Source organism: Cetorhinus maximus, chromosome 1 (assembly GCF_964194155.1).
Source record: "Cetorhinus maximus chromosome 1, sCetMax3.hap1.1, whole genome shotgun sequence".
Lineage (NCBI taxonomy): Eukaryota > Metazoa > Chordata > Chondrichthyes > Lamniformes > Cetorhinidae > Cetorhinus > Cetorhinus maximus.
Window position 1 is genome coordinate 203,302,295 of NC_135879.1, and position 21,017 is coordinate 203,323,311.

The 21,017-nt window shown below is 41.1% G+C and overlaps 1 protein-coding gene across 10 annotated transcripts in view; it reads right to left on the minus strand.

Annotated features, from left to right (window-relative positions):
- Positions 1 to 21,017, minus strand: part of nedd4l (NEDD4 like E3 ubiquitin protein ligase) — a 426,083-nt gene that overhangs the window by 98,606 nt on the left and 306,460 nt on the right. For all 10 annotated transcript variants that reach the window (XM_078551960.1, XM_078551971.1, XM_078551949.1 and 7 more), the window contains 6 exons: positions 20,689 to 20,750; positions 15,289 to 15,388; positions 13,568 to 13,728; positions 11,626 to 11,749; positions 9,213 to 9,392; positions 4,560 to 4,631 (listed from right to left, as the gene is read on the minus strand). In XM_078551960.1, the coding sequence (XP_078408086.1) occupies positions 4,560 to 4,631; positions 9,213 to 9,392; positions 11,626 to 11,749; positions 13,568 to 13,728; positions 15,289 to 15,388; positions 20,689 to 20,750 (699 nt within the window). The remainder of the gene's footprint in view (positions 1 to 4,559; positions 4,632 to 9,212; positions 9,393 to 11,625; positions 11,750 to 13,567; positions 13,729 to 15,288; positions 15,389 to 20,688; positions 20,751 to 21,017) is intronic.

The following is a 21,017-nucleotide window of genomic DNA, read 5'->3' on the forward strand; positions in this document are numbered from 1 at the left end:
ATTGTTCTCACCTTTTAAGCTGGTATTCCCTTTCTCATTCCTTCTCTGTTTCCTTTGTTGTTAGCTGGAGTCAGGTTCTCTTGTCTTATCACGCTCCCTTTCTCATTCCTGTCTTTCTGCTGCCTCCCTTTGAAATGCTCTCTCTTTCTCCTTTTCCTCTGGCCTTTTTAATTCTAATTCTCTTTATTTTTCTTTTGCCTCTAATTCAAGGTATTTCAGTTCCGCGTCATGTTCAAATTGCTTCATTCAACTGGATCTTAGCTAACTCAATTGACTTACCCCCTGGAGAACGTAATCTCTCTGATATCCCTTCCAATTTCAAATGCTACACGATTATCTCAGCTTTATCTGCTTTCCTCGCCCCTACGGAAAATTCTAGCTCCAACTTATCCGTCAATTCCTTTAGCTTAACCGTGGTTACTTTTTGTAAATTAGTCAGGGTTACATCTTCCGACTGTAAAAACGTCTTCGCAACTTTCAAAGCCATTTCAAATTCGAACCCATATACCTCACAGTAACTCCAATTCCTATGTCCAATACCTCAGCACCTCCACATTATCGTTTTTGTAAGGATTCACAGATCCCACCAATGTTCAAGGATTTCTAATCTCACAAGAGATCCCACCTTATAAATATAATCTTGGACAAGCCCTCATTTTGTTATGATTCCAGTTGATGTTACTATTGGACAAGCCGGGTCCCAGGGTGGAACCCAGCTTGATAGATTCTAACTTTTATTTTTTGTTTAGAAACGTGGAGTGGCTACTGAACAGTCACAGGAGTCAGCTGATGAACTTTTAACAAAAGAATAAAACATTTATTAAATTGGAAAAGATAAACTATATTACAATGCTCCATCACCCACAACTATACCTTTACAGATAAATACAGGTTTGTAAGGGTAACACAAATTACAATTGCTATCTTATACTCTAATTTTCACAGTCCACGTCAACCAATAGGCAACCTGTGGTCAGGTACACCACACTCTGAAACCAAGTCACAGATGCCACCCCAAACAGGTGCTATGGATCACTCATCCATCTCACCTCCCCCCAGACGCTTGCCACAACGTGAGCCAACTGGCCTCACTGAACTCTGGCTTATCACACGAGGGTTTCTAATTTCCACTCCTGGAAAACTCACTTTGGAATCTTCTCCCAAACAATGTTTTCTCTCAGACGCCTTCCACAAGGGTCCAGCTCCAAGGTTTCGAACTCTCCTTCTGACGTTCCTCTCCCCTGGATCGCTACGTGCACACTCTCTCATATGCTCAGCCATGCCAACAGAACACCACTGCTTCACATGCCCATAGTAAAGAGTTACAGATGTCCATTTGTCTCCCTGGATCTTCTGGCTTCTCGCAAGCCAGACCAACATACTGGATTTGTTTGGCAGACAAAACTGTGCCTCCTGTCAGAAAGTCACCAAATACTAATACTAACAACAAATAATTAGCAATATTTTCTTTTATTCTTTGATGGGATGTGGGCGTCACTGGCAACACCAGCATTTGTTGCCCATCCCTAAGTGCCCTTGAACAGAGTGGCTTGCTACGCTACTTCAGTGGGCAGTTACAAGTCAACCACATTGCTCTGGATCTGGAATCATATGTAGGCCAGATCAGGCAAGGACAGAAAGTCCTTTCCTTCCGTAAAGGACATGACTGAGCTATATTATTTCCTAGTGCTTTCAATGTTTTGCTTGAGATGTAGTCATGTTATGCATGTTCTGCTTTTGAACAATGAAAATGCATTCTTAAGGAAACTGTTTTTTGGCATCAAGTTTAAAACTAGTAATGATTCAGTATACATCTAATAAATCTGTAAGTCCAGACTTTAAAGATGACTTAATTTGTAAAAATAAAAAAGTATCGACTAGATTTGCCTTGTTTTATACAAAATTATTGTCACTCGAGTATTTGGCAAGATTCTCATGGCATTTTTGCACACCACAAATGACATCAACTGTCTCAAAGCAAGAACTTTTGAGTCATTTCTTGTTTCTCAACAACAAAGTGCAAAAGTCCATTGCCCCATTCAACACATTGTGAATGTTTATGCTACATCAGATTTCTCACCAACTGAGGCACAAACCGTCCCACAAACCAACATAGCAGCCCCAACAGTTTAACGAACTGGCTCTTTGCATCAGGAAGTGCATCTGCCCCAAACACCGCAAAAGGCCAGGTTGGGTACTTAATGTTTCTTACCAAGTTTCGTGAGGTTCAAGGATAATTTTTCAATGAAGGAAAAAAAAAAGTCTCATGTTTCTACAAAAAGCTAATCAAAATCTAATTAACATTTACCTTTTCTTTCTAGACATTGAAACAAGCACTGCTCTGAATTTGGTTTCACTGATCTCTAAAAGTGGTATTTTCGAAATTGTAAGGTGAACAAAGCTCAATGAAAGATATCTGACAAAAGTTTCCTATAGTCATATCTTTTTTTAAAATGTGCAGACAGTAAGACTGATAATTTTTTAAAAGCATGTTGTAGAACCTTTAAACATTCCATATCCATGTTAATTGTGTCCTTCTCACTTGAAAGCCCTGCAACTCAAAAGGCTCAAAAATGCGAAATGAGAAGCTCTTCCCCATGCAAAGCAGTAATGCTGAAGCAACCTAAAGTTGAATTTGCTGAAGCCAGAGTTGAATTACAGAAAAGGTAGGGTTCAGGACAAGCTCAAGAGAATATTCCTATGGCAATTATATTCCTCAAGAAATCCATTAAAGTTACATTCAGTCAATTTCCCAAAAAGGTTTGGGTGGAAAAAACATTGTTTCCTTTTTTATGTTAATAAATGATGACATAATTCATGAATCATGTAATTTGCATTTGGTGTCATTTTAAGTCATACTTCTCTAGTCACCACCAATCCGCAAAATGTTGACAATTTAATCTTCACAACCAAGATGCTATTGGACTTTCATCAGTTGCCTTGAAAATAGAAAACTTACCCATAAAGTGCTCATTTTTTTTTAGCTAAAGTACTTTCAAGACCTTTTCCCTTACACACAAGTTCAAGGAGATTGTGTCATGGTGATTATAGACCGTCTCCTAAAACTCAAGAAACTTAATAGATCCTATTTTTTTTAAACATTAAAGTGAGATTATCTACACAATAGAATTAAAAACCCTTTGAAGGTAAAGCCATTGCATGGAACTATAAGATAATTTTTCTTAAAATTATCCAGCCAATGTCTTTCCCCCTGCCCTCAACTCAAAAAGTCTCCCAACTGCACAGTTTCAAAAGTCTAGCTGAACAACATATTTCTATTTGTAAGGCAATCTGAAAATACAGGCATAACTTAATTGATTTTAATATCACCCTTTGATTTGGAAATGCTTGTAGATGGGCCTCCATAGTTGCAAGGCATTAAAACAAGTTTGGCACTAAGCTAACGGCCAGGATTTTGGCCTTGATATAGGGGCTGTAACAGAGACAGGAAGGCATGGAATTTTCCACCATTTTCCTGGAGGCCAGATCAGGTAAGGAATGGCTGCTAGCCAGCAAGTTTTGGCTACAGAATCTCAGGAATGATATATGAACCTTAGAGTGGGCACAGTCGCAATGGCAGATTGCATCCCCTTCAGTGCTGGAGGGCTTCCAACTGACCTTCCAGCTTTGGGAGCCTGCCCAGATTCCTTAATTAGATGGTGAATGTCGCCTCTGGCCATAAATGGCAAATCCAGCAAAAAATCGATGTTGGAATGCTACTCCCAACATGGTGTGGGGTTGAGACTCGCATTTGACCCCGTGTTGGGGTTCCAACCCAAAATGGAAAGTCCTATCCAATATTTCAGATGTGGAAAATGCAGAACAGATTAGACTTTTTGTTGACAACTCCACAATAAACCATAACATATTTACAATTTCAGTGAGTCAGTCTCACTTTAAGGACATTTTTCTGTTGGTTAATGCATGGCCTTTGCTCATGGAACATCTGTTCTGCTTACAGAATAGAATATGCTGTGATTTACAGATTTCACATCTGAGTGCAGGGACGAGCTCAAAAATACATTTGCATATGTACTTGGCTCTTCTCTCCCCATTTAAAAAAAATCATTGCATTTTCTGCACTTCACTTTTTTTCTGGTTACAATACTGCACCCATCTTTCCCTTTTCAACTCTTTCCCATCCCTGAAGCCCAGAAGTTTCCATGAAACAAATTTGTTGCAGCTACTAAATAATTTTTATCTGCATGCTCTATTTTCTATCCATCTACCCATTTATCCCAGTATGGTCTCTCTTTGCAGCCATTCTTTCGTTGTTCCACATCTTCACTTGTCTCCTGAGAGCCAACAGTTGAGTTTCACAGAACTACATTGACTCAAGTGCAACAACTTTTTTTTAAGAAGGAAAACTAAATTTTTAAATACTGGAACTTTTACAGCTCTTCTGGGCATTCAGAGACACCTTGTCGCAATCCCACTTCATCTGAAGAAAGAATGCTAGTACAAAGGGTTAAACGGTTTTCAAAGCAAGGCCTTGCAAGAAAGTCTCAAAACTATTAAGATAGATAGGAGGCAAACTGTAAAATACTTAAATTATTTACCATTGACGTTTGAGCATGTTCTCCAACACCATCTGTCACACTAGAGGAACGTATCCTTGTAAGAGATTCACCCTGAGAAGCATAGCAAAATGTTAATTTTATGAAGACTATGTTTTTTTTTATGAACAATATTGGTTCAGTGGTAACTAACTTATACTCAGTCTCTTCACACAACTGACACCATATTTTCCTCCTGCAGTATTTTGTCTGATTGCACTAACTTTCAAGGGTTGCAGCCACAAAATCAAAAGAAGGAGCAGACAGAATAATTTCTATATTTTTAAAAATTCATTCACTGGATGTGGACGTTTATGGCTAGGCCAGCATTTATTGCCCATCCCTCACTGTGTTTGAGGTGGTGGTGGTGAGCTGCCTTCTTGAACCGCTGCAGTCCATGTAGTATAGGTAAACCCACAGTGCTGTTAGGGAGGGAGCTCCAGGGTTTTAACCCAGTGACAGTGAAGGAACGGAGATATGTTTCCAAATAAGGATGCTGAGTGGCTTGGAGGGGGACTTCCAAGTGGTGGCGGTGTTCCCATGTGTTTGCTGTGCTTGTTCTTCTAGATGGTAGCGGCCGCGGGTTTGTAAGGTGCTGTCTAAGGAACCTTGGTGAATTCCTGCAGTGCACCTTGTAGATGATACACACTGCTGCTACTGTGCATCAGTGATGGAGGGAATGAACGTTTGTGGATGGGGTGCCAATCAAGTGGGCTGCTTTGTCCTGGATGGTGTCAAGCTTCGTGAGTGTTGTGGAAGCTGCACTTATCCAGGCTAGTGCAGGGTATTCCATCACACTCCTAACTTGTGCCTTGTAGATGGTGGACAGGCTTTGGGGAGTCGGGAGGTGAGTTACTCGCCGCAGGACTCCTAGCCTCTGACCTGCTCTTGTAGCCACAGCATTTACCTGGCTGGTCCTGTTCAGTTTCTGGTCAATAGTAACTCCCAGGATGTTGATAGTGGGAGATTCGGTGATGGTAATGCCATTGAATGTCAAGGGGTGATAGATTCTCCCTCGTTGGAGATGGTCATTGCCTGGCACTTATGTGGCTTGAATGTTACCTGCCGTTTGTCAGCCCAAGCCTGGATGTTGTTCAGGTCTTGCTGCATTTGAACATGGACTGCTTCAGTATCTAAGGAGTTGTGAATGGTGCTGAACACTGTACAATCATCAACGAACATCTACACTTTGACCTTATGATGGAAGGAAAGTCACTGATGAAGCAGCTGAAACTGGTTGGGCTGAGGACACTACCCCGAGGAACTCCTGCAGTGATGTCATAGAACGGAGATGATTGAATAAACACAACCATCTTCCTTTGTGCTAAGTATGACTCCAACCAGCGGAGAGTTTTCCCCGATTCCCATTGACTACAGTTTTGCTAGGGCTCCTTGATGTCAAAGGCAGTCACTCTCACCTCACCTCGGGAGTTCAGCTCTTTTGTCCATGTTTGAACCAAGGTTGTAATGAGGTCAGGAGCTGAGTGACCCTGGCAGAGCCCAAACTGAATGTCAGTGAGCAGGTTATTGCTAAGCAAGTGCCACTTGATAGCACAGTTGATAACTCCTTCCATCACTTTACTGATGATCAAGAGTAGACTGATGGGGTGGTAATTGGCCGGGTTGGATTTGTCTTGCTTTTTATGTACAGCTGGGTAGATGCCAGTGTTGTAGCTGTACTGGAACAGCTTGGCTAGGGGCGCGGCAAGTTCTGGAGCACCAGTCTTCAGTGCTATTGCCGAAATATTGTCAGGGCCCATAGCATTTGCAGTATCCAGTGCCTTCAGCAGTTTCTTGTTATCACATGGAGTGAATCGAATTGGATGAAGACTGGCATCTGTGATGCTGGGAACCTCTGGAGGAGGCCGAAATGGATCATCCACTCGGCACTTCTGGCTGAAGATTGTTGCAAACACTTCAGCCTTATCATTTGCACAGATGTGCTGGGCACCCCCATCATTGAGGATGGTGATATTTGTGGAGCCTCCAATTGCACTGAGTTGTTTAATTGCCCACCACCTTTCATGTCTGGATGCGTTAGGACTGCAGAAGCTTTGATCTGATCCATTGGTTGTAGAATTGTTTACCTCTATCACTTGCTGCTTATATTGCTTGGCACACAAGTAGTCCTGTTGTTGTTGTCACTTCACCAGTTTGACACCTGATTTTTAGATATGCCTGGAGCTGCTCCTGGCATGCCCTCCTGCACTCCTCATTAAACCAGGGTTGATCCTTTGGCTTGGTGGTATTGGTAGAGTGGGGGATATGCCGGGCCATGAAGCTAGACTGTGGTTAAGTACAATTCTGCTGCTGCTGATGGCCCACAGCGCCTCATGGTTGCCCAGTCTGGTGTTGCTAGATCCGTTCAAAATCTATCCCATTTATCACGGTGGTAGTGCCACACAACATGATGGAGGGTGTCCTTAATGTGATGATGGGACTTCCTCTCCACAAGAATTGCACGGTGGTCACTCCTACCGATACTGTCATGGACAGATGAATCTGCAGCAGGCAGGTTGGTGAGGATGAGGTCAAGTATGGTTTTCCCTCTTGTTGGTTCCCTCACCACCTGCCACAGGCTCAGTTTAGCAGCTATGTCCTTAAGGAACTTGGCTAGCTCGGTCTGTAGTCATGCTACTGAGCCACTCTTGGTGAGGGACACTGAAGTCCCCCACCCAGAGTGCAGAGGCCCACTTCCTCCAAAGTGGTGTACAATATGGAGGAGTACTGATTCATCAGCTGAGGGGATGTGGTATGTGGCAATCACGAGGTGGTTACCTTGTCCATGTTTGACCTGATGCCTCGAATCTTGATTCAACTGAGTGGTTTGCTAGGCCATTTCAGAGGGCATTTAAGAGTCAACCACATTGCTGTGGGTCTGGAGTCACATGTAGGCCAGACCAAGTAAGAACGGCATTGAATCAATAATCATTGGCTCCTGTTTGAAGTGCATGCGTGTTGGCATCAGGCAAAAAAGAAAACAAAATCTAGCTTGCCTGCTGGCATTCACCATCAAGGTTTATATACGTACATTTTGGTGAAATACTGAATGGTGCCCAAAAGTTGTGGAATTGTATTCATTAAAAAGTGATCAGTCAGCAGAGGCGGCAAATAGAGGACAATGGCAAGAAAACAATGGGCCAGATTTTTCTGCAGCATTGCATCTAAGGATGTCTACAGCTAGTTAGGCTCTCTGCTACACCATTCAACGAAAAGCAATTTTGTCCACAAAATTGTCAAGTGTGAGCTGACAACAGCACAGTGAGGGAAGCAGGGCATCTGAGGCCTAAGAGAGCAGGGCAAGCAACAGATAAACTATTGATTCATGAAATTTAAGGAACTAAACAGTAGAAGCACTTATAAGGAGTGTGAATTCAATGTCAAATCAGGTACAAAAATGAAGAGCAAAAGTGAGATAGGAAAAGTGACAGAGGGAGAAAGAGAAAGAGGGAATTAAAAGTGAAAAGTAAGGAAAGTAAATTTTAAATCTGACATTGTTAAAAATCGCGCAGAAAAATTCAAAACCCTGAAGGAATGAAAAGCCATGCTTAGAAAAGCTTGGTGTTAGAAAGGTTGACTGCTGCTCATTTACATTAATCATGTTGTTAAAAGGGCACTTACACTTATGATGAATAGCCCTAAATGTCTGCAACAAATTTAGTTTACGTCCACTTTGCAAATACAGCAACTTCATGACATGCAATGCAGACTGGAAAACACCATTCACACAAAGCTAACAGTGGAGCGATGCAACTGGGGCAGCAATATTTGGGTATTTGCATTTAATCATCCATCAGTGAAAATAGCTGTTTCTTGCATTCTAACTTTTCCCCACCCAATTAGTTCTCTTCCTCGAGTTGGGACACAGCTGAAGTTGTAGTATGCCAAAATAAAGGTGAGTGCTATTATCTTTATCGTTGTTTTGGCAATGAAATCAGGCCCAATATTTGGTTGCATCGCACCCTAAACTCTCCTTACCCAATGTCCATATGCAGATGTTCTATCAAAGCCAATGGACAATAATCAGGAATGGATATCCTAGCTTATTTTACTCATGTCTTATGCTGGGGTATTTGCAGCAGCCTAACTGCTGCTTGAACTAAGATCAATGCTGACTAAGATTGAACCTGGGACCTTTTTAGGCCATCAACGCACTAAATTTATATTCAAGATGCTAATTTTAAAATGACCAGATACCAGAAATAATCACAGTACAAGTGTGGTGGTTCAGTAAAATCCTTAGCTCTACTTTAATGACCCACATTATACCCCTGATCTAAGACCCTCTTCCCTCCTCATCACAAGATAGTCAAACAGAAAGCTTTTCTATGAAATGGTAATGTCAACAGAAGAAAATAAATCCCAACAACAAACAAGAAGGTTTAATAATAAAAAGGTGTAAATCCTCATGAAGAAGTAATTAATGTTTTGGCAGTGTGTTCAAGAGTGAGAGTGTTTTGTGGCTCATAAAACATTTATAAAGGGCATGCAGAGCCATATTTTCTATTCACTAAAAAACATGGGGAAATTAGATTTGGAGACTGTGGTTTAACAAATAATACCACAAAAGAAGAAAAAATTAAATAAAAAATCTGGCGATATAAGAGGTTATAGTAGATTACTGCATATCACTGTTGTTGAAGCAGTCATACTCACAGGGGATGGACCAATCTGTTCCCCATTCGATTCTGCGGCAACTTGCAATCTTCTATTTAGTTCATCAGAGAGATCTGGTGGACTGCTCTCAGATGCACTTGGTGGAGTGGTAGGAGGTGGTAAAGGTTGGAAAAGTTGATCACCATCAAGAATCAATTCTTCAGAAATGGGTTCCCATGGCTGCACATCAAATCAGATCAACACCATTTTCTTATGACAATAATTTACATTTTCCAAGTGACTTTCTTAGAGAGCTAAATGTGTGCCTGAGCACATAAGTTTTAAAAAAAACTGCATTGCATTTATACAAAGTACATATCTGTACATTGTTAGCATTTCTCAAACAACAGCATTCTGTGCAATATTTTTTCGGCCACATGTATGAAGTCATTATTATGACAGACTGTCACTCAGCTTTAAAACACAAATACTCAAAACAATGCAGTGAGAATGTGGAGTTTTGATCTCCATTTAATTCTGTTCCTAATTTGATCTATGCTGAGCTGGCAAAAGTTGAGCAGAGGTACAGTGACCTCAAGAAGTCAGGAAAGGTGTAGAGGAGAGAAATCTTGCAACTTATTACAGCCTGATTAGTGTACAAAAGTTTCTAGTGGGAATCTAGAGAGGCACCAAAGGACATCTGAATGTCATGCTTATTGTTATAATCATGGTATTTTTCTAATATTATGTCAAATATTGCTCCCATAAGCTAGTCATTACTTCTACAAATCAGAAGGCAACTTTAATACACAATATCTACTTATTTTTATTATTCGTACATAGGATGTGAGCATCTAAGTCCAGCATTTGTTGCTCATCGCTAATTGCCCTCGTGACGGTGGTTGTGGTGTGCTGCCTTCTTGAACTGCTGCTGTCCAACTAGCATAGACACACCCACACTGCTGTTTGGAAGGGTGTTCCAGGATTATGACCCAGTGACAGCAAAGGAACGGCAATATAGTTCCAAGTTTGGATGGTATGTGCTTGGAGGAGAACTTGCAGGTGGAGTTTCCATGCACCTGTGTCCTTCTAGGATGTAAAGGTCACAGGTTTGGAATGTGCTGTTGAAGGAGCCTTGACGCGTAGCAGTGCATCTTGTCTCAGGCACACACTGCTGTCACTGTGCACCGGTGGTGGACAGAGTGAATGTTTAATGTGGTGGACGGGGTACCGATCAAACAGGCTACTTTCTCCTGGATGGTGGAAAGTGGACAGTATTCCATCACATTCCTGACCTGTGCCTTACAGATGGTTGATTCAGGCCTTGGGGAGTCAGGTGGTGAGTTACTCTCCACAGAATTCCTAGCCTCTGACTTGTTCTTATAGCCACAGTATTTATGTGGCTGGTCAAGTTAAGTTCTTGATCAATGGTAACCCTCAGGATGTTGATAGTGGGAGATTCAGCAATGGTAATGCCATTTAATGTCAAAGGGAGATATTAGATTCTCTCTTGTTGTAAGTAGTAATTGTCTGGCACTGGTGTGGCCACTTACCACTTATCAGCCCAAGCCTGAATGTTTTCAGGTCTTGCTGCATATGGACACAGACTGCTTCAGTATCTGAGCCGTCACGAATGGTACTGAACACTGCAATCAGCAGCGAACATCCCCACTTCTGACCATATGATGGAGGGAAGGTCATTGATGAAGCAGCTGTAAAGTCCTATGAGATGTCATGAGTTCATAGAAGTGCCAAATGAATACAAGTTCTTCATTCTCTTTCTTTTTTTCTGGTAGGGCAGCTTTATTTTTTCCTCACTGCTCGGCACTCACAAAAATGATGATGGTTATGTCAAATGGGTTAGAAACAGATTTGTTTGAATGGGGACAATGTGGTTCCTATACAAAATGTTGCCAAACATGCCAATCTTAACACTCCCCTATATATATCCACTAACCCGCCTGTGCTGAATTCTACCAGGGACAGGTTATTATCCAAGATATGTCAAAAAGTTTAACACTTACACTTACATCAAAAGTGAAAGTCCTCATTTGACTGGCACCCTATTGCTGAAGAGCCTCATCACAGTTTTTAAAAAATATATAAATTACTGCATATTGTAAAGTTCAAGTGGAACATAAGTAATTATAAAAGGCATTTCTAAACATCAGTTAGACAACATTATATATTTGGGGTCTGAAAACGTATTTACTTTTAAATTACTGCAAAAAGCATAAGTAGATTTCATTAAAAAACATTTCAACAATTGATTGAGCTTACACAATCAATTTTCCTTTCATTTTCGCTCAAGTTAGTTAGAAAGTTAATAGCTATTCTACTTGGGCAGTATATACCCTGACTTATCTTTGGTTAATAATATTATAAGCCTTCTGAAGAACTGGGAGCAGTTAATATTAGGATGCACTGGTTGCAACATGCACAGGAAAGTCTGAAACACTGTTTGACAACTTACATCCCCACTATCACGGTTATCTGTGGTTTCCAAATCTTCACTAATGTGTCGACGAGATCGAAACACTCTGTGAGCTTCTTGCTGGATCTGCCGAATGTTGGTATCTGTCTCATTTTCCACATCTCTGCAAAATATTGGAAATAAATCATTCTTACCTTCTTAATGGCAATTAGTGATGGGCAATAATGCTGACCTTGCCAGCAAGACTCACATCCCATGAACTCAAGAAATAACAGCTCAAATTTCAAGTAGATAATAATGGTGAGGCTATAAACGCTCATTGTTATAACTACTAGTAGTAGCTACTGGTGTCTGTGCATGTGCATAAAATGCGGAAATCTGGAAGCTGCTGTCAGAGATATCCTGCAATGCAGGATGTATTGTAACAATTCTTGCCAATAAATTCTGCACTGAAATCAATGCAAATGCACAAAGTTTGGGTTCTTGTCCTTTGATTCTACACTCAATATAGCAGGGAAGGTTAGGGCTGCTAAATGCAGGAGTAAGTGATTTTTTTTTATTGGCCTCATGCGTGACAGTTACTTCCAAACAACCTCTCTGGTTCTGAAAATTTAATTTTACACCGTGGTCTAGATTTTCATGGAATCATGGAGATTCCGGGGTCCTTTAAAAATGGAGGATGGGACCCCGATCCAAAAGTCCCACCCCCCATTTCAGACAGATCCTATTTTCACCAGAAGGTGGGGGAGAGGTGGAAATTGACCCAAGCAGACAGATGGATGAGACATTCAACCCAGGCCTTGCCTGTCCTCTCATGTGGACATAGAAGATTCCATGGTACTATTTCAAAGAAGAGCAGGGGAGTTATCCTGGGTGTCCACTCAACACATAGGTCATTTATCTCAGTCACAAAATCCTTCAAAACTCTCATGAACTCTCTCCTCTACCCCACTCCCTTTCCGATCCCCCTTTTATCCAATAATCTATATAGATTTTTCTTTTCCCACCTATTTCCATTATTTTTAAATGTATTTCCATCCATTGTTTTATCTCTGCCTTTTAGCCTTTTTCTAACCCTTCCCCCCTACCCCAACCCCACTAGAGCTATCTGTACCTTTATTATCACATTCCATAGATAATATCACCAGCTTCAACACCTCTTTGTCCTTTTGTGTATGAAATCTTTTGGTTATCTCCACCTATCACTGGCCCTCTATCCAGCTCTACCTGTCCCACCCCACCTTAAACCAGCTTATATTTCACCTCTTTTTTATATTTCCTTAGTTCTGTTGAAGAGTCATATGGACTCGAAACGTTAACTGTGTTCCTCTCCGCAGATGCTGTCAGACCTGCTGAGTTTTTCCAGGTATTTTTGTTTTTGTCTTCAAAACTCTATCTTCATCACAACCGATCCCTGCAGCAACTATATCGTTGCATATTCTCAGCTTCTAGATCTAGCGTCTGTCTTCTTCAGCTTGCCTGTACTGCACTGGAATCATCATCTACTAAGCTCTGATGATTTTGTCTCCTTTTATATGGTTTCAATCAGAAGCTTTGGTTTCCAATCTCAGTTTCAGTCTTACTCTTCTTAGCAACTGCGAGGGTCAGTTTCCCATTTCAGTTTCACTTTTCAATTACAGTTTGTCTCAAAAAAATGCAAGCTTACACCGCAGATTCCAGCACACTCTGCTTGTCTCAGTGAGAATTATTCAGTCTGATTGGTTGAAGAACCTCACTGTTCTCTGCCAAGATGCAACAGATCCCCTGCAAAGGGTGCTGTTCTGCATCTGGTGCCAAATCTCCATGCGGAATCGCACAAAAAGTTTGTGTGCAGCTGTCAGTGAGGTGAAGGCAAGTGCTGTTCCTTCTCTGCTGATGACAAAATCCAGGCCTTTGTTGCTTAAATGGATTGAAGACCATGGTACCAAATATATTTAGACAATTTATACAAGCTAAAATATAGACCTGGGAAACAACTTACACTAGACTTGGTCGCTGCCACTGCGTAGTTCTGTTGTTGTGATTCACATAATATGTCCGGCCCAGGTTATCAGTTTTCTCTTCCCAGCCAGGCGGTAGTGGTGGCTGCTGTTGCTCACGCTGTGTTCCTGAATCACTGGGGTCAACCATATCCCAGGCACGCTTAATGACATTAAGAAAAAAGTGAAGAATTATTAATGAACCTATTTGTTTGTTTCTTATGTCCTTAAGATGGGTTTAAGGAGAAGTTGGATAAGCACCTCAGAGAGAAAGGGATAGAAGAATATGCTAAGTGGGATGATGTAAGGTGGGAGGGAGGCACACAATGAGCTTAAACTCTGACATCGATCTGTTGAGCTGAATGTCTTGTTTTTGGGCTGTAAAATTCTTATGTCACTGCACTGCTCCCCTGAAATTTAGTCTCTTCCTCAAGGTTGCAAATACAGCATCCCATATACCGCTCAACATATCTAAATCTACTCTTTTGAAATCGAGACTTATTGTACCATTGCCCACTTTCAACTCACATTGAACATATGAACAGGAGTAGTACCACCATTCTAATTGATCATGGCTGATTTGTACTTCAATTCCATTTACACTCTAATGGTCCATATCCCATGATACCATGATCTAATGACCTATCAATCAGTCACCAAAATTTCAGTTGACCATAACATTGAGGACCGAGCTCTAGATTTCTACTCCCTTTTGTTGAAAGTACTTCCTGATTTAATTTCTAATTTTGAGATTATACCCCCTTGTTCTCGATTCCCCCACCAGTTTCTATGTATCTCCCCCAGACCATCAAGACAATGGAAAGCTTACCTTGTTCAGTCTTTCCTTTCTCCTACATTACTTCAGGTTATTGGAATGCAAACATGGTATGATTTAAAGCATTACTTCATGATTGTCCTCATCTTTTCTTTTATAACTTTATACAGGCCTTAGCTCTTCACCTTAGTTTCACCACAATATAATGAAATAAACCACCGCTCTCCTCTTGCCCTCCTGGAGTACGTAAGAACTGTTAACTAGCCATCCCAAATACAATGAGCAGGCACACCCTGGAATTTTAAACTGTGACCAATGAATAATCATCGCTGTATCTGGTGAAAAGCATACTTCCTGCTCTGTTAAATAGCTATCCATTTCTGATAACAGGTCTTGCATATTTAGATTAAAGATATGTAGCCGCGACTGAAACAATATCAGAGCTCCAAAGGAACCATGTATAATGTCACACGACTTTGTGGCTCACATCTGATACACCAATTGTTTTATCTGATATACATACTACAAGAGCACAGTCATGAGAATGATTAAAGAGTGGTGTGCCCATTAGGCAACAGGCTCCACAGACCATGTAAAATCTGTTGTTGAATTCTTTGATTTATTTCATTCCAAATGAGAAAATTATGCAGAAACAGCTCCCTGGCCACCACAGACAATTATACAAATTTTCAGATACCTATCTAACCGTACAACTTCCAATATGCCTGTTGCTTTCTTTGATCCCAATTACGAGAAAAAACACAATGACCCATAGTGCAGTCAATAGGCCCTTGATGATTTTCACTCATTCAGACCACAACCAAATAATTCCAAAATTAATTAAGACAATGAGAATTATCTGGAGAAAAAAAATCAAAATCAATTAGAACTCTTCTTCAGCATGCTGGAAAATTAGTTGAATAAGCTTCGCAATTCCTAGATTTATACCTCAGATTCTTCCCTCTGTTCTGGAGTTTCTTCTTGTCCACCATTCCTTGGCAAGTAGGCCATCTTCAGCCGCAGAAATCCTTTAACCCGGGATTTATGACTGCAAATGCGAATATTAAAATACACTTAGTCTAAATTAAAGTACTTTTATTGCTTTTGGAAACAGTTTCAGCCTAAAGATGACTTTGAAAGACCTAACTTAATTAACAGAACAGCACTAATGCCAAAAATTATATTGACAGTTTTTTTTCAAATGCAAACCAGATTAATAGAAAAGGTTAATATTTTGAGTGAACAAACACACAATGGCTATTCATTATTTACACTGTATTTAAGAAAATAAAAGCATTTATCCTTCTAAGTGTTCAGAGTTAATTTCTAACATTTAAATGGACATCACGGGATTCTGTAGTTTTAAGTTCGAAAGCATGAGGAAAACGACAAGTCAATAATTTTACATTGTTAGTCTGAAGTGTTTTACATAATACACATACACTGGATTACATAATGCCAGGATCTATCAGCATGAGGCCACTTCTGTCTCATTTTATTTCTATCACCATTTCTGAGAAGTCTGTGTTCAATAAACCAGTTTCTATTTCAGGATAGAATTATTCCATATGCTTCACTGAATTTATCCAGTCTGTAAATGAATGATACAGACCACAACCACCTAGGTTTGAACCTTGGTCTGTGCTCAGTTACCTGATTTTAGGTATTATTACTTTAAGAAAAACATTGGCACCACAGAACTAGTGAAACATCAAAGCTTCCAGCAAGAGGCCACTTTTCAACCCCATACTGCTTCTGCTCACTCGTAGCCAGGGCAATACAGAACACATCCCACTGTCCAACTCTCTCCCCAGGTAACTGTTATTTTCTATCACTTAAAAAAGACAATGATCTCTATCTCAACTACTTCCTTTGGCAAAGCATTCCATGCTCCAACTTTCAGGGCATTCTTACAAACCTCTCTAGTCACCCTCAGTAAATTTTAAATTGACGATACCTCATCACTGAATCCCCAAAGAAAAGGGGATTCTCTGTTCAACCTGCCAAACTTCTGTATAAGTATTAAAACCTTCGGTAAATCTCCTCTCAGTCTATCTGCCCCAATGGAAATTGACCCAGTATGTCTTATGTCTCCTCCTGTAGAGTTTCTCATCCTTGGTATATCTGTGCTAGATGGTTTTAAAGTCCTTTCTATAATAAAGCTTCAAGTAGCCTCCCCTGCCTCTATATTCCACTGTATAATTCAAGGAAAGAGGTGTAATAAACAGCATCAATGTCATTAGGCATTATCAATAATATTAATTGTGCAATGACTCAATGCCTGTACAAACAGGGAATTGTGGGAAAATAGATGATAAAAGAAAAAATTATTTGACTAAAATATCAAACCAGATCAGTAAACTGACTGAATAACTGACTTCATTCCTTGTTCAAATTCTCAGACTCAGTAATGGTCATGAAAATCACATATCCTGCAGTTGTTTTGAAAGTTCTAAGGACAAAATGTTCCAAAAAGGCATTCCAAGAAATGCACATGGTGTCAGCTTTCCCTACAGAAATGCCAGAGTTGAAAAGTCATATTCAGACAAGATCGGAACTGAAGCCATTCAACATAGCCATTAGCGAATTAAATTGCAAGGTGCGCAAATGCTGAAAAAATCTTAACTGGTGTGAAGAACTAGAAGGTAGCAGGGGATATAAGTTTATCGAGCATAAGTATAAATCAGTAACATTGGAAATGCTGATAGCAATTTCCCAGTCATACTTTACAAGGCAAATAATGAACCAACAGTTTCACATCAATAATCTTAATACTAATGATTCAGTTCGACAGATCTTATGACTCAGTTGAGTGTATAACAATAAAAGATATATTAATATTAAGCATCAGAAACCTCTACTCTCCAGCACTGATACGGCATGCATACAAAATACAGTGTAACTGTGTACATCCCCCAAGGTGTTGCTGGCAATATTTTCCTGAGAAATAAACCATTGTGGAATCTTGATTTTTTTTTCTTTATTCTTTCATGGGATGTGAGCATCAGAGGCCAGGCCAGCATTTGCTGCCCATCTCTAATTGCTCTTGAGGTGGTGATGGTCAGCTGCCTTCTTGAACGCTGCAGTCCATCTGGTGTAGATGCAGCCACAGTGATGTTAGAGTGCTCAATGCGTTGAATTCTAAGCTACTTCTTTCAGATGAGGGCTTGAAAAGCAACATTAAATGTCCAAGCTCTTCATTCACTCTGTTCTCTGGTGATACATAACAGGTAGAAGCTGTATTTCAAAATGTCTGCTCCTGAGCTGCAAGCCCTTCCTGGCTCTCCAACAGTAACATGGTCCCTATGGCTGCTATGGGTTATGATTTGCCCATCTTCAAATGTAGGATCACTTACTGCATCATGTATACAGTATTGTTTCCTGATCTAAGTTCATTTCCCAGTTAATATGCACATTAGTCAGCACAGGTTGAGGACTGGGAATATTTAGAGTTATTCCCACCAATGCCATTGATTTTTTTTTGTGTGTGAAATTTGTGGGCTAAAAATTGTGGGGAAAATCATGTATTCATCTGTTCCTTAGAGGAAGCAATGGAGGGGCCTGTAAAACTACTTAACTAGGGAGCTTCAGCCAGGTTTTACTGTGCAGATTACTGCAGTTCCACAGCATTGGGGAACAGGAAACAAACTGGGCAACAAGGAGGAGAAGAACAGGCATCAACATTTGAGTGGAGCCATAAAATAATTTAGTCTGTCAAGATTTTGCTTCGACAAATCAAATGAAAATTCAGCACAATTTTAAGCAAGAGATCAAGGTCATGTCGAGCTATGATTTATCAAGGTATTCAACAGTATCAAGAGCCCACTGTAGAATTCTATGCTTACCTACTTGACCTCATCCCCACCAATCTACCTGTCGCAGATGCATCTGTCCATGACAGTATCGGTAGGAGCAACCACCACACAATCCTTGTGGAGACCAACTCCCGTCTTCACACTCAGTGAACCCTCCATTGTGTTGTGTGGCACTACTACCGTGCTAAATGGGAAAGGTCTCAAACAGATCAAGTAACTGGGCATCCATGAGGCGCTGTGGGCCATTAGCAGAAGCAGTTCTGTATTCAACCAAAATTTGTAACCTTAAGGCTTGGCATATTCCCCCACTCTCCCATTACCACCAAGCCAGGGGATCAACCCTGGTTCAATGAAGAGTGCAGGAGGGGATGCCAGGAGCAGCACCAGGCATACCTAAAAATGAGACCAACTTTGTGAAGCGACAACACCGGACTACTTGTATGCCAAACAGCATAAGCAGCAAGTGATAGACAGAGCTAAGTGCTCCCACGATTAACGGATAAGATCTAAACTCTACACTCCTACCACATCCAGTCATGAATGGTGATGGAGGAGGAAGAGGCTCCACAAATATCCCCATCCTTAATGATGGGAGAGCTCAGCAGATCAATGCAAAAGACAAGGCTGAAGCATTTGCAACCATCTTCAGCCAGAAGTGCCAAATGGATGATCCAACTCAACTTCCTGAGAAACACAGCATCACAGATGCCAGTTTTCAGCCAATTTGGTTCACTCCACGTGATATCAAGAAACAGCTGAAGGCACAGGATACTGCAAAGACTATGGGCCCTGACAATATTCTGGCAATAGTACTAAAGACTTGTTCTCCAGAACTAGCTGTCCCCCCTAGCCAAGCTGTTTCAGTACAGCTACAACACTGGCATCTACCCTGAAATGTGGAAAATTGCCCAGATATGTCCTGTCCACAAAAAGCAGGACAAATCCAACATGGCCATTTGCCACCCCATCAGTCTACTCTCGATCAGCAGCAAAGTGATGTAAAGGTTCGTTGGCAGTGCTAGCAAGCAGCATTTACTCAGCAATAAACTGCTCACTGACATTCAGTTTGGGTTCTGTCAGGGCAACTCAGCTCCTGACTTCATCGCAGCCTTGGTCCAAACATGGACAAAAGAGCTGAACTCCAGAGATGAAGTGAGAGTGACTTCCCTTGACATCAAGGCAGCATTTGACCGAATGTGGCATCAAGGGCCCCAAGAAAAACTGAAGTCAATGGGAATTGGGGGAAAACTCACCTCTGATTCGTGCCATACCTAGCATAAAAGAAGATGGTTGCAGTTGTTGGAAACTAATCATCTCAATCCCATGATATTGCTGCAGGAGTTCCTCAGGATAGTGTCCTAGGCCCAACCATCTTCAGCTGCTTCATCAATGACCTTCCTTCCATCATAAGGTCAGACGTGGGGATGTTTGTTGATGATTGCGCAACGTTCAGCATCATTCACAACTCAGGTACTAAAGCAGTCCATGTTCAAATGCAGCAAGACCTGGACAATATTCAGGCTTAGGCTGACAAGTGGCAAATAAGATTCATGCCACATAAGTGCCAGGCAACGACCATCTCCAATAAGACAGAATCTAACCATCTTCTTGACATTCAATGCATTAGCATTGCTGAATCCCCCTCTACCAAAATCCTGGGGGTTACCATTTACCAGGAGTTCAGCTGAACGAGCCATATAAATACTGTGGCAACAAGAGCAGGTCAGAGGCTGGGAAATCTGCGGCGAATAACTCACCTTCTGACTCCCCAAAGCATGTTTACCATCTACAAGGCACAAGTCAGGAGTGTGATGGAATACTCTCCAATTGCCTGGATAAGTGCAGCTTCTACAACACTCAAGAAGCTTAACGCCATCCAGGACAAAGCAGCCCGCTTGACTGGCACCCCATCCACCACCTTAAACATGTACTCCCTCTAACACCAATGCATAGTGGCACCAGTGTGCACCATCTACAAGATCACCAAGGCTCCTTTGAGGACACCTTCCAAACCCATGACATCTACAACCTAGAAGGACAAGGGGAGTAGATGCATGGAAACACCACCACCTGAGAGTTCCTCTACAAGATACACACAATCCTGACTTGGACCACATGGCTGTTCCTTCACTGTTGCTCGGTCAAAATCCTGGAACTCCCTAACAGCACTGTGCGTGTACCTACACCACATGGACTGCAGCGGTTCAAGAAGGCGGCTCACCACCACCTTCTCAAGGGCAATTAGGATGAGCAGTAAATGTTGGTCTAGCCAGCAATGCCCATACCCTGTGAAAGATTGTTTTGTGTATGAAACAGCTCTTTTTCAATTAATGTAACAAATCATGATATAGTTAAACCTATACATTAAGCAAGGGAGATCAGGAAGACTTCAGATCATGGCACAACAGAACAATCTACAAAACCACAGTAAAAAAAAAATTGGAAATGCAAAGAGAGGGGCTGGAATTGTTACTTGCTATTTCTGTTGTGGGATTCTTGGATTAAATTCCCTCAATTCATAAGCATAACTCACCTCCTTGGCCTGAGCAGAAAGTCCTTAAAAGTGTATGGCCTCTCCAAGGCAGGATCTTCTGCCTGTTTGAAAATGAACACAATTAAGATTTTACTCATTTATTTGAAACAATATGAGAACTTAAAATAAGGATATAATGGGCACACATTTTGCAAGTCTCACTTATGCATAGTTTCCTAGTAATTTTTGTGCAAGTACAAATTGACTTCAGTATCAAAAGAAAAAGACAGGAGCAAGCTATAGATTGAATTTTATGATATTCGCAGGATTTCGATATGACTAGTTCATTTCCTGTGGCATTGCGGAGTCAAGACCTGATGTCATCTGCA